This window comes from Lonchura striata, chromosome Z, assembly GCF_050655825.1.
Source record: "Lonchura striata isolate lonStrDom1 chromosome Z, ASM5065582v1, whole genome shotgun sequence".
Taxonomy (NCBI): Eukaryota; Metazoa; Chordata; class Aves; order Passeriformes; family Estrildidae; genus Lonchura; species Lonchura striata.
In genome coordinates, this window is record NC_140740.1 from 75,204,998 (window position 1) to 75,219,949 (window position 14,952).

Here is a 14,952-nt window from a genome sequence, read left to right on the forward strand (position 1 = left end):
TAGCCAGGAAATAACAGCTTTTAAATGGGTAGAACAGTATTTTTAAGATACAAGAAAAAGGTGACCTCCTACAATGACAACAGATTCGGGCTTGGATCCAGAATGTGTTAATAAAATGTTAACATACAGGAAGAGTAAGGAATAAACACTATGAACATAAGAAATCTCTAAATAAACTTCTGTGACATACAAGCAGGTTTGTTTCTTCCTGAATACTGCATTCAAAGTATTGGCAGGAAATTCAGTTAGGATTTAATCAAAAACAACAGCTGCAAATGATATTTCAGGAAGCTCAGATAATAAATAAAATTGTTATATTTAAAAATCTTAGGGAATTTTTAAGCAGTATTGTAAGATCTCAGGCCTAGGCAAGTACCAAACAGGACTGCAGAAAATCTGTAGAACTAAATACATTAGATCTGTCTCTCCCTCTCCCTCTCCCTCTTCCTCTCCCTCTCCTCTCAAAAAAGCCCAAAGCAGAAGACACTACCACAGCAACAAGAAAACTGCACTGCCTGTCTGTTTGGGCTAGGTCAGTGCCTCTGGGGTCATCCCTGTCAAGAGCCAATTTTCTTTTTTTGCGTAAGAGAACACACTAGAAAGGAACAGCCATGCTGTGTTACATCATGCAATACCAAAGACAAATGGGTTTAACAACAAAACAAGAACTCCAATAAAGTCTATTACATAACTGTTAGCAAGTTCTCCGTCTTTTTACATCAGCAATAATCCAATATCCAACTGCTTATACTTCAGAATTCAAGTCAATCAAGTTTCTAAGAAACTAAAATCAATAAATAAGTAGAATTCTTGTGAACTTCACAAAAAATGTGTTGAGTAATAATTAAGAATTTGGAACTTAGTAAAAAGTACTGTACTAATGTACTGTACTAGTGTGACTGTATAGCATTATATACTTACTGCATTAAAAAATACACTAACCTCAGATCATGGAGTTCTGACCCTGACCCAGTTACAAGCATGAATTCTCCAGGAAACAGTTGAGAGACGGTTAGCTCAGCATAAACTTTTCCTCTTGGTGTTAACATATGGCTTATATTTGTGGAACCCACCTACAGAGTAAAATTTGTGATTATTAAGAATGTGAAATAAAACCTTTGAATTCTTAAGCATCATTAAACATGTGATTATTTGTCTTCATTTGAAAAACAATTTTTTAATGTTTATTCTGCTATGCTATAATAGGAGTGGAGAGATACACAGCTGGCCAATCTCAAGCTTTAGAGTAGAAACATCACTTTTTCCTTTATAGAAAAAATGGAAAATTTAAAAATAAATCAAGACTTTTATAAACATTTCCTTAAGCTACTCTTAAGCTACATTTGTTTTCATCTAAATAAAAAATTGTCCATGTAATTGACATGAATATTCTTTTTCAATCCTGTGAACAAGATTTTAGGTCCCAAGAGAATAACATATGCTTTTCCCCTTACTATAAAGAGAGAAATACTGAGCTGGCTTATGCTTTTGTGGCCCTGATTTATGGATGCTTTTCTATTTTTTGTGGTTGCTGACTATGAATATATATCTCTGCACATTTGAATCAGATTCTGTATAGAAACTCAATCCCTAGAGACAAAATTTCAAGTAATAGTTACTTAGCAGTGACCATAAAACACATCCAAGTTCATACATATACCATCCATAGAAACAGAAATGTGAATGTGCCATAGCTGTTGTGCTGGCCTGGTTCCAGAGGCAGAATTTAATCTTTCTGCTTTAATTCTGCTTTCACCAAAACTTATCAATAACCCAGTCAACAGCCAGATTCCATACAATGAACCAAGCAAGGAAAAAAAATATTTCAGATATTAAGATTTTTTTCAGGTCTTATTACATCAATTAATTCTGACATAATTATTGGTATATTACAGGCATACAGTTGAATTTTCAGGACCTGATGCTGGTCACTCTCAGTCCAATTGCAATACAAATATCACTGGTAACTCCACTGGATTATTTTATGATGGAGACAAGCATGAATGGGCTAAAAATCAAGCAGTCAAGCAGTTTAAATAACAACAGCTGTGAATGCTAGATTTTGAAGTGGACTCATAAACTTCTGCTTTGCCACCTAACTTTCCCTTAGCATCATTGATTAAACTCTGTAGAAAGCACTTGGTTTGTTCTCATCATTTGCTGTTTAATCTTGACTTCCCTGTACCACATATTCACATATTCAGCAAAAATTATCCATGCCCACTGATGACCGTTACTCTGCCTCTACCCCAAGCTAGACAGAAGATAAACTTTCAATTCAAATTGTTACCACAAAGTTAATACCAATTAAAAAATATGACTAGATGGAAATTCAAGTTCTTTTTCCTCCTAGGATATCAATTTTGTTCCTTCCCACTGAGTTGGCTTTAACCTTTCAGAAGATCTTATCTATCCTCAAAACTATAGTCTCAGCATACTGCTGTTTCCTATGTTTTCTCCCTTTGGTGTCTGAAGCAACCAAAACTGACACCTACTGCAAATACTTAATGAAATGACCAACCCAAGTCATCCTGCAACTGCAGGGTCACTTCAGATAGGAACAATCTATTTGCTGGAGGTGTATCTCTAAAGTTAAAGACACTACATGAGAGTGTTTGACAAAGTAGGAAATAAAAAGACTAAGGACTAAAATCGGAAGACAAAATAAGAAATCTGGGGTAGTTTGTCAAAGTATGCCATTTTTGAGCACAGGAACATACTCTGAGGATCTATGAACAGCCACACTTGAGAAGAAACAATACATGTAAGGTGACGTGGAATCTCCTGAGTATTTGCAATCCTGCCCACAGCAGACAGCCAGAGGTGAAGCAGAGGCAGTATACTTAGTCGAGGAAAACAATGGGTCTCATGTCTCATTTGAATAAAAAGACAAAGTTTCTCCCTTGGAAACTCATTCAACTGTGGTCAGGCAAGAGCCTCTTCCACTGTTCTGCTCTGCTGATCATGCTGCCACCATAAAGCACAATTTCAGGCAGGTAGCTACCAAGCTATTCCACTGTAAAAAAAATTCCAGGTAGGATTCACTTGTGTTTTCTAGAAAAGGATTTGAAACACAGGAGACTATCTGAGGACATAAGGAAATATTTTTTTACTATAAAGTGGCTAAGCATAGGAGCCAGTTGCCCAGTTAACTCAAAAGCCATCTGAATATACTCCTAGGCAACGAGCTCCAGGCAATGCTTGTCCAACGGGGGGTTGGACAAGATGATATCCAGATGTCCCTTCCAACCTCATCCATTCTGATTCAATGATCCCTGCTGAAAGGTACTTCTGCATAGGGCTAGTCTAATATAAACTCCATTTCTGTGCTTTTAACTGAAAGCAATACACCTGACACAGAAACTTCTCCAAAGGATCTGTGTATTTGGTATCCAAGGAATATTATTATAATATTATGGTTCATTTTCCATATCTGAAACGGAGCTTGTCTAAGTTGTACATTACAACAATTACCACTGTCTCATTTACCTTCGGAACAACATTTGCAAATAGATGATCAAGCAGTTTAACAGAATCTGTGCCTTTTACTTTAAACTTGCCAAATGGTGACAGGTCAATCACACCAACTTTTTCCATAACTTGTTTGTACTCACGACCCACAGGGTCAAACCAATTTGTGCGACGAAAACTGGGTCTGAAACAGAGCATTTAGACACATAAAACAAAATTTAGAAATTTTGCACTCTTTGCAGCAAAACATAGTCTTCAGTGTTTCAGTCAGTTTAATAATCATCCAAAAAATACAGACTTTCCTAAGTAGGTACCTTACCCAATATTTTCCTTAGTCTAACACAGCTTAATAATTAAAATCCTTTAACAACACAGAAAGATACGGGTTGATACTCTATCAACCACTTCATATAATAAACTGTGAACTGTTCAAATGTTAGAATAAGTAGTGGTCTGTCACGAGTAGATTTACAGCATACTTTGTTGATGAATCATTTAAGTTTGAGGTGTCAAAAACTTTATTTCTGAACAGCAAAATGCGTCTCTTTATTCCTTCATGAGCCTCATTTAGATTAGACTCCAATATCCCCACAGAAAATATTTATTTGCTGGAGACTTCCTGATGCAGGCAGGTAACTAGCCAAGCAGGCATAGAGAAGGGGGAAAAAAGGCAAAGAATATTGTGCTTCTCCTCTCCAGACATTTACACAGAGAGGAATGAGATTTTTCGTGAAAATATTATACTGTGATGCTGATCAAATACTAAGAGGTGGAGAAAAACTCAGATTTATAATGAAAAAGTTGTTTTCCAAGCTCTTCCTTGAGCTAGGTTACTTTCTGGTATCTCAAATCTAGAACAGATACAAGATAACTTGATGTGTGTTTTGAAATATCTGCATTATCAGAATAAAATGTATTCTAAACTATGGAAAAAGCAAGAATAGAAGATCAATCTAATTATACCTGTTGCTGAAATGAATGATAAATGCAATGATGACTCTTGCTATCATGACAATCTTTTAGAGGAAGAAAAAAAATTAATATTTCACTTACCTGTATCCAGTCTCATCTCCAGGTTTATAGAACCAATGAGGTTGCTCCCATCCTGCATGGAATCCCATTGAACATTTTGACTTTAGCAAATCATACAGCCCACTGGTTCTCTCTGTTGGTCTCCCAGCAAATCTTTCTTCTTTAGGGTAACCAACTAGAGGGAGGAAAAGAAAAAAACCCAAAACCAAAAATCACCAAAAGCTATGTCATGATAAAAACCAGGATCCAAGATAGAAAACACACCCATAAGCAAAGAAATCTAGATACAAGCTTTGCAGGAATCCATCTTCAGGACATAAATGCATTTTAAAAAATATCTTACCAATGTTATTAAAGCCATAGGATTCTCTTGCTTTGGCTGCTGTGTATTCTGTAGTGGTCCACTTTCCATAGCGGTTTGGATCTACCTCTATCAGGTCGAATGGAGGTTCCCCTTCAAGGATCCAGTCACTGAGGTACTTTCCCATGCCACCAGCATGTATAATGCCATACCTGAAAAACAGGAAAAAAAGTCCTGCAGCGCCAAGTATTTTATCTTTTGCTTTTTAAAATCAGTACTAGCATATACTACTAACACAACCCCTAAAGTATTTTGAATTTTCCCCTCTTTTTAAAAAATTTTGTTCTGTTTTGTTGTCTTTTCAGAAATTAAATTCTATATTAATGGGTATTTCTACAGCTGCACTGTCAGCAGCAGAATGTCATTGGTAATGTACAGCAGTTGCAGTTTAATGACAAATAATCATTAACACCATATGATTTAAAATTTTTAATAACTTTTAATATCACAATGTCTTCAAAAAAACTGCCAAAATATCCTTCTGTCTAGAATATGTAAAAATTAGTTGTTTGTTAAATGCTCCCATGAGCACAACAGAAAAATCCTTGAATAAACAGTAAGTCTGTCCCAAATCAAGTTTAGATTAACATGCAGCAACTGAACCATAGACACTTAAGCAGAATGATGAAGATAAAACCAACTTAAACCGATGGTCATCAGCTTTGCAATCTGAATTCTATGTCTTCAGTTACAAAAGGCAGGACTTTGCCAAGAAGGGAAAAAAAAAAGAAGTAATCATTTAATTCTAAAGCATCTGCACAAGAAGAATTAATCCATAATAGCAATTATATGAATTTGACATAGCATTTTATCTGTTATTTACTTATTTATCTAAATAAAATAAAAACATAAAAAACCAGAGTACATTAAATAAGTCTGTCAACTACTGTCACTACACTGCAGTTCAGCACAAATCTTCAGACTCAGCACAAAATTCTATCACTGCAGAGGATACAGGAAGGATGAGTGCTTGTAAACTGCCACTACAGAAGAGTTAGCTGTTGCTGGTGCTAATTCAATTTAGCAACTCTTAGTTATTAATGAATTCCAGCTTTGGTACCATAAAAGCTTATAATGCCTTTAAGCACAGCTCCAGATGAAATCTTAGGCAGTTTAAGTCTGCCTGTGCCATTCTCGGCAGCCAAAAGCAAAGGAGAGCAGCAAAGAGATTGTGAGTGGTGACAGACCAAACACAATGCAGACTTTTAGCTTCAGCTGAAGACTGCTGAGCTGATGGCAGGGCAAGCCCAGGAGCAAATCAGTGCAGAAGAGGCTCCCTTGTGACTAGAGGTACAGCCTGAGATTTTACATTTACATAGGGCGCCCAAATCCCTCTTTAACTCGGACAAGAGGGATTGTGTAGATACAACCACTGCAATTCTACTGCACAAGAATGAAATAAGCATTTCAGGGATAGGATATTACAAGTTGCTATGAAGCGTGGTACAGTGTAGGAATCCCAGCCTTCTTATGATTTAGACAAAATTTCCTTAATGAACATGAACAGTTATTCTTCTCTCCTTCCAATTCCTGGCAGATTAACTCCCCGCGCCTGTCACATTCTTGTCTCATACTTACGAGTTGGTGCATCTCACCCACTTTCAAGAAATTCCATTTCTATTCTTTGTCCCAGGTTATGGAATTACTGCTTTGAATTAAACTTTTATGAATAAAATCCTGAACTACTCTTGTTAATATTTTCAAAACTTTAAGTAACTATAAATGGGAAGCATTGAGCAACCTTAATAATAAATAGTGCTACAAACTCTGCTAACTATACCTAACTTCTTTGCATGTTAAAATGCCTAGCAAGCTACTAATTTTAGATAATAAAAATCCTCTAATCTAAAAGCACTAAGTCCTCTGTCACAATGTCCCCACTAGTTGACTGCAAGATAAGGATTTGCTAATGCACACAAAAAATTACAACACTGCTAGAACCACTGCAGTGACCCAGAAGCATAGAACAGAGAGTCAAAAGTCCCTGAAAAGCAAAGTATTCCAATGGCAGCCACATAATTGCAACCTGTGTCTAAGCACTTTGAGATTAATCAAACTCCTGAAATAAATTGTTTCAAGAAAATTAGACATGCAACACTAGTCTTCAATATTTTACATATGGAATTTGATTCTGCTCCCCTTGACACCAAGAAAGAAAAACATGCTTCAAAGTCTGGCCACAGAGTAATGAACTTAAACAGACGTTTTAGTGAACAAGGTCTAGGCAAACTGCTTTTGTAACTATAAGTTCTGCAAATGTTACTGAAAGATAACATTATTTTTTTAAAAAATCCAAGCAGCAAAGGTGAATACCTTTCACAATGAATCATTGCAAAATTACCAAGCTCTTTTATTTTGAGGGCCTCAGAAAGCATGCTAGTGATACTGCCTTATCTTATGATCGGACGGTTGTTTGGTTTGGAATGAAAGAAAACTGGAAAAAGCTGAGCTGGATTTTGAACAGCAAATTAGGCAATTGGAAAAACAATGTAAATAAAATGAGTGCAATAACATCTACTTGGAATTGTATTTGGTTCATTCTATCCATCTTAAATCAATGGTCAAACTAAGACAATTAAAGAGATGCTGGTGTTTTAACACCGGCTTCATACAGCTGTACTAAATAAGATGTAAATCACATTCAAGAAAAACACCGTAAGAGGTAGGAGACTGACACTAGTAAACCATATATTTCTATTGTTGGACTGCCATCTTTATTTGATTTCCCCCAATACCCAGCAATATAATTTTTCAGCTCCACTTTCAACAGTCAGGAACACTGGATTTGTATCCCTGCAGTGAGTTACACACTATACTGGAATGCCTTCTATTTAATATGTCTTCACTTCTTCACATGGAACTGCATACTGCACATTCATTTTTGTCTATCTTCTGTGAAACCACAGACAATTGTAAAATACAGTGTAATTCAAAGCAAGAAATAAAATTAACTGAAAGTATACTTTTAAACCCAGTACTTTTGTAACTTCAAATTGCTCCATAGACAGTGTGAAGTATTACCATTTCTTGTTGCTTCACAAAGTGTCACAGGTATTGGTCTCCACATTAAAAGGAGGAAGCAAAAAATTACTGAGAGTAATAAAATAAGTGAGAAGGATGATCTTACATTATACAGGTTGTAGTTATTAAGATTTTTGCAAATACATTTAACATAAAATATGTGCAAAATTACTCCCAAGCCCATTAAAATGCACAAGGCTTGAGCTGACTACCATTTTAACAATATGACAGACAAAAATTATCACAAAGAATTTACTCACCCGAAGCCAATAGCTACCCAGTAATTTCTGACACCCTGATGTGGTCCCACCATAGGAAGAATGTCTGGAGAATAGGTGATAGGACCTGAAATTGTGTTTATGATGTCTGCTTTTCTCAAAACAGGGACCATTTCCATGGCAGCCTCAATATGCTCCATTATTCTGTCTAAATCAGACTCAAAAAGTTCTTTTCCAAATCCTGCACAAGTAATTGACTCTTATTATATATACATATTTACACAGAGAATGCATATTTTCAGTACAGCTATAGTATCTATATATAAATACAGCTATCTATACAATAGTTATCTATATCAATACAGCTGTCTAGCTATATATAAAAGTTTTATGGGAATAATCAGTGCATATGTTCAAGCTTTTGTCATCTTACATAGGAAAAATGGCATACATAAAAACCTAGTTACCAGCAGGACCAAGTTTATTTGTCACTGCAATTATACTATCCTTTATACATATTTGTTTAACCCTAAGGTCATGCAAATTCAACAATGAAGTAGAAAGGAAGAGAAGACACACAGAAACTTTCATCTACATTAATAAGACCCACTTGTTTTTCTCAATATGCCAATAATTTGAGGAGGGGAAAAAAGATGCTTCCTATATCTGCTTATGATTTCCATGAAATCATATGAATTTCTGGGTACATTTCACCATTCAGTTTGGACTCCAAGTATGGCTGAACATCATTACGTAGAGGAACTTGATGCTACTGGAGACAGTAATTTCAAGAAGCTGTGACAGGGCTATCCAAAATTGAATTGTGTTAACTGCCCTTCTGTAGGAAATACTGTGTTTTTTAAAACAGCAATTCTAATTACTTAGTATAACTTACTGTCTGGAAGCGAATGGAAAGTTGGAGCCTAGATATAACACAATGATTTATAATGGTTTTTAGTAAGCAGCTGTATGACATAGAATATTTTTGTATTCTATACATGCCTACAGCTCTCTTGCACTTATATCCAAGCACAGCATTTTGTCTAAGACGTTGCTTTGCTGTTCCTATTTGATGATCACAATATCTCTGGGGTATCAATAAATATCCAGGGCCCCTGTCAGCATGCTGGAGAGAATTGTAACTTAGAAAAAATTCTACTCAGGCATAAAGGACTATACAGTGCAGATTTTGTAAATGCTTCAGGAAGTAGGGTAAGACTACAATGTTAGTAGGGTTTTCTTACGTTACATTTGTATTTCTGTTATCTTTTATTGTTAGAGTCAGAACTATTATTTGAAAAAAAGTTTTTGCATTACAATCATTCATTGCAAATATTTTGTATTTTCTGTCACATAAGGCAGCGTGACAGCCTGTGATTTATGAATATTAAAATGTGCGCTAGTGCTTATTATGTTTAAATATTTAATGTTCTTAATCACCTGGTGGAACTCCATTTGTTACCCATGACTCTTGCAGCTTCATTTTCTCTTCACTTTCATATGGACCAAACAAAAGACCATCCCTTTCTTGCCTTAGATAATATGATCCTTCTAAGTCACGAATCACAGGCAATTCTTTTTTTAGGGCTTTCACTTCAGGGACAGTTGATGTTACAACATACTGGTGATGAACAGGTATTAGAGGGTGCTGCAGGCCAATCATCTTGCCTATGTCACGGGCCCAGAAGCCTAGGGAATTAAAAAAAACCAAACCAAAATAGAAATATTCAAACACTCATTTAAGTGAATGGAAAATGACAGTAAAATATTTGCAGTACACACTGTGCTTTTATGTTTGTGTGACAGATTTTTACCCCATACTTCTATTTTTCATTTATTTTTAATTTTATCTAGCATATTTTCCCCCTTTATATTCCATGTCCTTTTTTCCTAATTATACTACTATATATTATTATTGTATGCACATATTAAAATATAACTAGTAAATTATAAATTAGACTTCTAAAAGTTCAGAAGATAATTTAATTAACAGTTGCAGAAACCCCATGGCTTATTTCAGTAAAGTAGGTGTGCAATGTACTCCTATCAAAGTTAGAGACACATAAAATCAGAAGTGTCAACCAAGCCCCTTACTATCAACCAAATGAGTTAGGATGCTTTACCAAGACACGGGTTGAGTCCTAACATCCCAACAGACTAAGGCAGTACTTTTCAGGCAACTAGCCTCAGGAATTAGAGCTTCTCTCCTCTTCTACATGCATCATATGACTCACATTAATTATGTCTTTCACACAGCCATCAATTCATAATGATGCTTGTGTTCGTGAATTGTCAAGTGTGCTATCCCACAGCTGTCAAATTAGAAGTTCTGGTACAGACTCTGACCAGAAAATGCAAGCAACCATTTCCCTGCCTCTGAAGCTGGCTCAAGATCCTTCATGCATGATGTGAGAGAGAAGTTAGAGAAGACTTAATTCTCCTGATTTAAGTTGGTAAGGCACGCTCACTTAGTAAGGTACCTGTGTCAGAATGAAGCAGTGGAAACCACTTAACTGCAAAACACTAGTTTGGGCTCTGCATCATGACTCACATCTTGTATGAGGCTGGAACGAAGCAGACTTGGGAATCAGACAGGTACAACTGACTGGAAGAGTAGCTGCTCTAAGATGCTTTTAATATACCTCAGCCCCACTCTCTTGACTTTTATATCAAGGAGTAGAGGTCTCAAGAGTGGGAATGAAAGGGGAATATACAATGAAATAAGAGTTTCAGAGGAGTTTGGGAGTGAGGGTTGGAGGAAGACAAATGAAGAGGTAGCAGGGCCTTCCAAATAAAAGGCTATGTGCCATATGGCACCAAGTAAAAGAAGGCAAATCAGCCTGGTTCCTGTGTAACCAGCTGACTCCAAACTGCTTAAGACAAAATATCTCCAGCAAGATTTTCTACATAACACAGCTGTCCCTTCTCCTGGGACATACATTTCATGCTGCCCATCTTAATGTGCAACTTTTCTTCCTTTTTGCTGTTTACTTGTCTTAACCAAATTCTCCTACCTCTCTCTTCAATTCCGTACTCTCCAAGACCAAATTCTTCAAAATTCCTCAGTACCCCAAGGACACCAAAAGGCATAATGAGCTTGAATAGCTTCACCTGGGATGTCCACCCATACCTGTGGGCACAGGAGTCTCATTCCAGGTCAGCTCAGGTCCTTTAGAACCTGTCTGAGCTGGTTTGGTTGTGTGCCTGTTTACAGCTCTGTCACAACCATGCCTGTGCCTGGCCATGGAACACATTGATCCAGACCCTGATCCGTGGATCTACTTCTCAGCTTGACCTCAGCTCAGTCTCAAATCTACAGTCCTGCTTATTGATTGGCGGGCATCATTTGACCTCTATTACCGTCACCAGACCCGTTCCTGACCTGTGGTAACATTCCTGGCTTGGCCTCAGCCTGGCTTCATCTCTATGGATCTGAATGTGCCTCATCTCCACGAGTCCATCTGGACCATGGGCTGACCCCAGCTGCAGCTCTTGGGCCCTCCCTGCTCTGTCCCCTGTGCCCTGCTGGACAGAACCTTGCTGGCTCGGCCAGCCTGGTTACCCTGCTTGGCTCCCTGTCCCGTGGGGAGCAGCCGGATCATGCTGCTTGCTGACATTAACCGGGAATGCATCCTCTCACCTCCAGCATGGCTTAAAGCCAGGACAATTAGGAAAGTTGAACTGGACCGTGCTGGCCTTGTGCCATTCCCCCACGCCAGGATGGCTGTCACTCTCTTATTTAATATTACAAACCAGCCACAGGGCCTAACACTCACAGTTTTAAAAAAATGTGTTTTTCCAAGGAAAACCTTTTCTGTGGTAATTCACTTAACAATCACTGACAGCCAGCTAAGGCAAAGCAGCAGAGGAAATCCCCTATCACCTTCAAGAGATCTGATCAGCTAAAAGGCCCTGCCCAGTAAATGCTAGAAACTAGCATTTGTTGCAGTTGTCATATATAAGGCTTTTTCTTCTAAATGGCATCTCAGCATTTGAAGGAGTCTCATTGCCAGAACACTTGTTATGTCACTTAAATTGGTTGAGAGATGATTATGCCATAATCATATAGAGTGAGTGATCCAAAACGTCCTTTAAGGCTAATGAAACATGACTTATGTTCTCCTCTACAGAAGTCAATGAAAAAATTTGTATAAATCTGCATTTCTAGCACATATGCAAGGGTTTCCTTCATTACACAGGACACACAAAAATGTGGATTTAAGTGGCAGCTAACAATCTTTAGGCAACTTGTTTTGATTTGGGCATTTTCATGTCACCTACAAATAAAACTATTTTAAGGTAAGGTGAGCTAATGATCCACAGAGAACAGAAAAATTAAAGCAGCAGAAAAATAGGTCTTTGAAACAGCTTTGCTTCTTTCTTAGTAAGAAATTCTTAGCAGTTAGATTTTGAGAATAACATTACATACACAACTAATTTTAAAGTGTTTTTAAGTAAGAGACAAATACTTTAGGTTTGTTTAAAATAAAATTTACAGTAATGTATATCTAAAAAAGACACATTTATGATAAGTACTTTTAAAATTGCTTAAAATAACAAAGGGTGACATGTACTAAAAAAATACTATGGTTTCTTTGTTTAAGTTTTTTGAACAAAAACAAAAATGGCTAAAAGAAGAATATATTCTCTGAAATAAAATTCTTATTGGAAGCAGATGTCAAGTCATATCACACATACTAGAGATAAATGAAGGCATACATTATATCTCTGGGACATTTGTGAAGATTAAATTCTAGACACTGAAAACATCTGATGCTGAAATATTTAGTGGTAGTATTACTTAACATATCTGCTGAAGTATGTCATCTGACCATTTCTTGGTTTTGAAAAAGATAATCTTCTACTGCTATATATAAATGCTTGCATATATAGCGCTTAAATGTCTGAAAATACATGCTTATATACACACCCCCACATTGTATATACAGAAAAACTCACTATTTTTGGAAATTTTAATGAAACATTCCATTATAAATAGGCTGCAAATAACTTCAGCAGGCTCAGTATAGCTGCTTCATGTCAGGGATTATTTATTAGGCATCTGCTTTCCTCTAAAATGGAAATCTCACATAAGGAACAGCTAAAGATTGGTTGGAACTAGTTTGTTCCAGTTCTGCAGCAGATGTCAGTTGCAGGGTGAGGTGGGGAGGGGGAGAGGGAACATGAAGAGCTTTCTGATGTATTTTTCTCTGCAACATGAGCCTAAAATCATACAAGTCATGATATGTAGTGGAATGAGGCAAGGCTGAGAAAAAGAATGAATGTTATCTGAGAAAACATTTATAAGAGATATGTGTTATACACTATTGATTTTACATCATTAGCCAGAATGTTAAGCAATATGTGCTTCAAATATTCATTTTGGCTGAACAGTTAACTACACAGGAGAATTAAGTAAATATATTGTTGATTTTAAAACTTATTAAATAATTATAAAGGCTTATGAAAAACTCACAAGAGTGAATTCTAGTATTTACAAATAAGCTTTGAAAAACATTTACCAGAAAACCCTGCCTAATCTTGACATATTAGCCAAAGGCAGATAACTATACTACAAAAATGTAAGAAAATTACTACATCTGTGATACTTCATCCATACATCACAGAGCGAATAGGTGGGAATAATGAGTGGCTGGAAGTTTGGTGTTTAAATAAGTCTGATTGCCAAGAGAGCTGCCTTTCCCTTTCATAATCTTAGATCTCTTCCAAACCAATACATCCAGACTGTGTAACAAATGACATAAGGATCCTATTTGTAAGAGAGTTTGTGATTTTGTAACTGAATGCTGTTCCATAGTTCATGCCTGAAAGATATGAACTGTCAGTCCAAAGGCAATCCAATATTGACACCTCTCATTTTCCAAGTGCTTGACTTTGTGATTTACATAAGCTTTTTTAATTTGGTTTCCCTGGTTGTGTGGTTGATTGCCTTCTACAAAGCATACTAAACTCTTCTAGTCCTCTTTCTCTCTAAAATTAATTACATGGCTCTCATGAGTAAGTTTAGAGCCTCATCAGAGTTTTTTTATTTTAGCAAGGCAGATAGCAATAGCAGGTGATCACCTGTGTATGTAAATATATATATGAAAGTACACTTTTCAATGGGTTTTCCAGTAGGTCTTTACCAAAAGCCTGGAATGATTTAACCCAAGGCAGGGTTGTCTATATCCCAGACTCTGAAAGAAAGACCTCTAAAGCACATTCCCTAAGAGTCCAGCTGTTTGATCCCACTCTCTCTAAATTTCTCTCTTTTTTTTTTTTCTGCTTTCTCAATTTCTAGTTTTACTCCAGTCCTTACATCCTTCTTCAGCTATTTTGTCACCATGTGCTAGTCAGTCTCCCTCGTTTGCCAAGTTCTGTCCCAATCCAATCTTCTCTTCCTTCCAATCCACTCCCATCTACCCTTTCCTTTCTATTACATATTACACCAGTCTTTCATGCTTAAACAGGTCTGTTTTCCACTCAGTTTCACATACAACTATTCCTCGAGAATCCTTGCTAATCATTTCATCTGAAAAGCTCCTAGCTTCAGCTTCCTTAATGAAACAAATCAGATACCTTCCCACTATCTCTGGTGTCATCCCTACCGCTGCCATCCCCTCCCAGTTTGAACTTCCTTATTCAGTAAGTCCTGCATCATGTAACTATTCTACTTGCTGCTAGTGCTTCTAAACACTTCCAGAAATCTTTCAAAGGCATTTTGTTCTCCCAACTTATTCCCCTTCCAGTCCAAGTCCTTCATAATTCCAATTGTGACCTATGGTATTTTACCCACCAACAAGAAGAGTCCCTGTCTCATTTAACATCTTAATTTTATCTGCCTTGCAC

The 14,952-nt window shown here is 36.7% G+C and overlaps 1 protein-coding gene across 4 annotated transcripts in view; it reads right to left on the bottom strand.

The window, feature by feature from the left end:
- The window catches only part of DMGDH (dimethylglycine dehydrogenase), an 86,792-nt gene that overhangs the window by 13,585 nt on the left and 58,255 nt on the right, over positions 1 to 14,952 (bottom strand). For all 4 annotated transcript variants that reach the window (XM_085566369.1, XM_021531115.4, XM_085566368.1 and 1 more), the window contains 6 exons: positions 9,544 to 9,792; positions 8,146 to 8,344; positions 4,847 to 5,016; positions 4,525 to 4,678; positions 3,490 to 3,655; positions 943 to 1,073 (listed from right to left, as the gene is read on the bottom strand). In XM_085566369.1, coding sequence (XP_085422495.1) covers positions 943 to 1,073; positions 3,490 to 3,655; positions 4,525 to 4,678; positions 4,847 to 5,016; positions 8,146 to 8,344; positions 9,544 to 9,792 — 1,069 coding nt within the window. The remainder of the gene's footprint in view (positions 1 to 942; positions 1,074 to 3,489; positions 3,656 to 4,524; positions 4,679 to 4,846; positions 5,017 to 8,145; positions 8,345 to 9,543; positions 9,793 to 14,952) is intronic.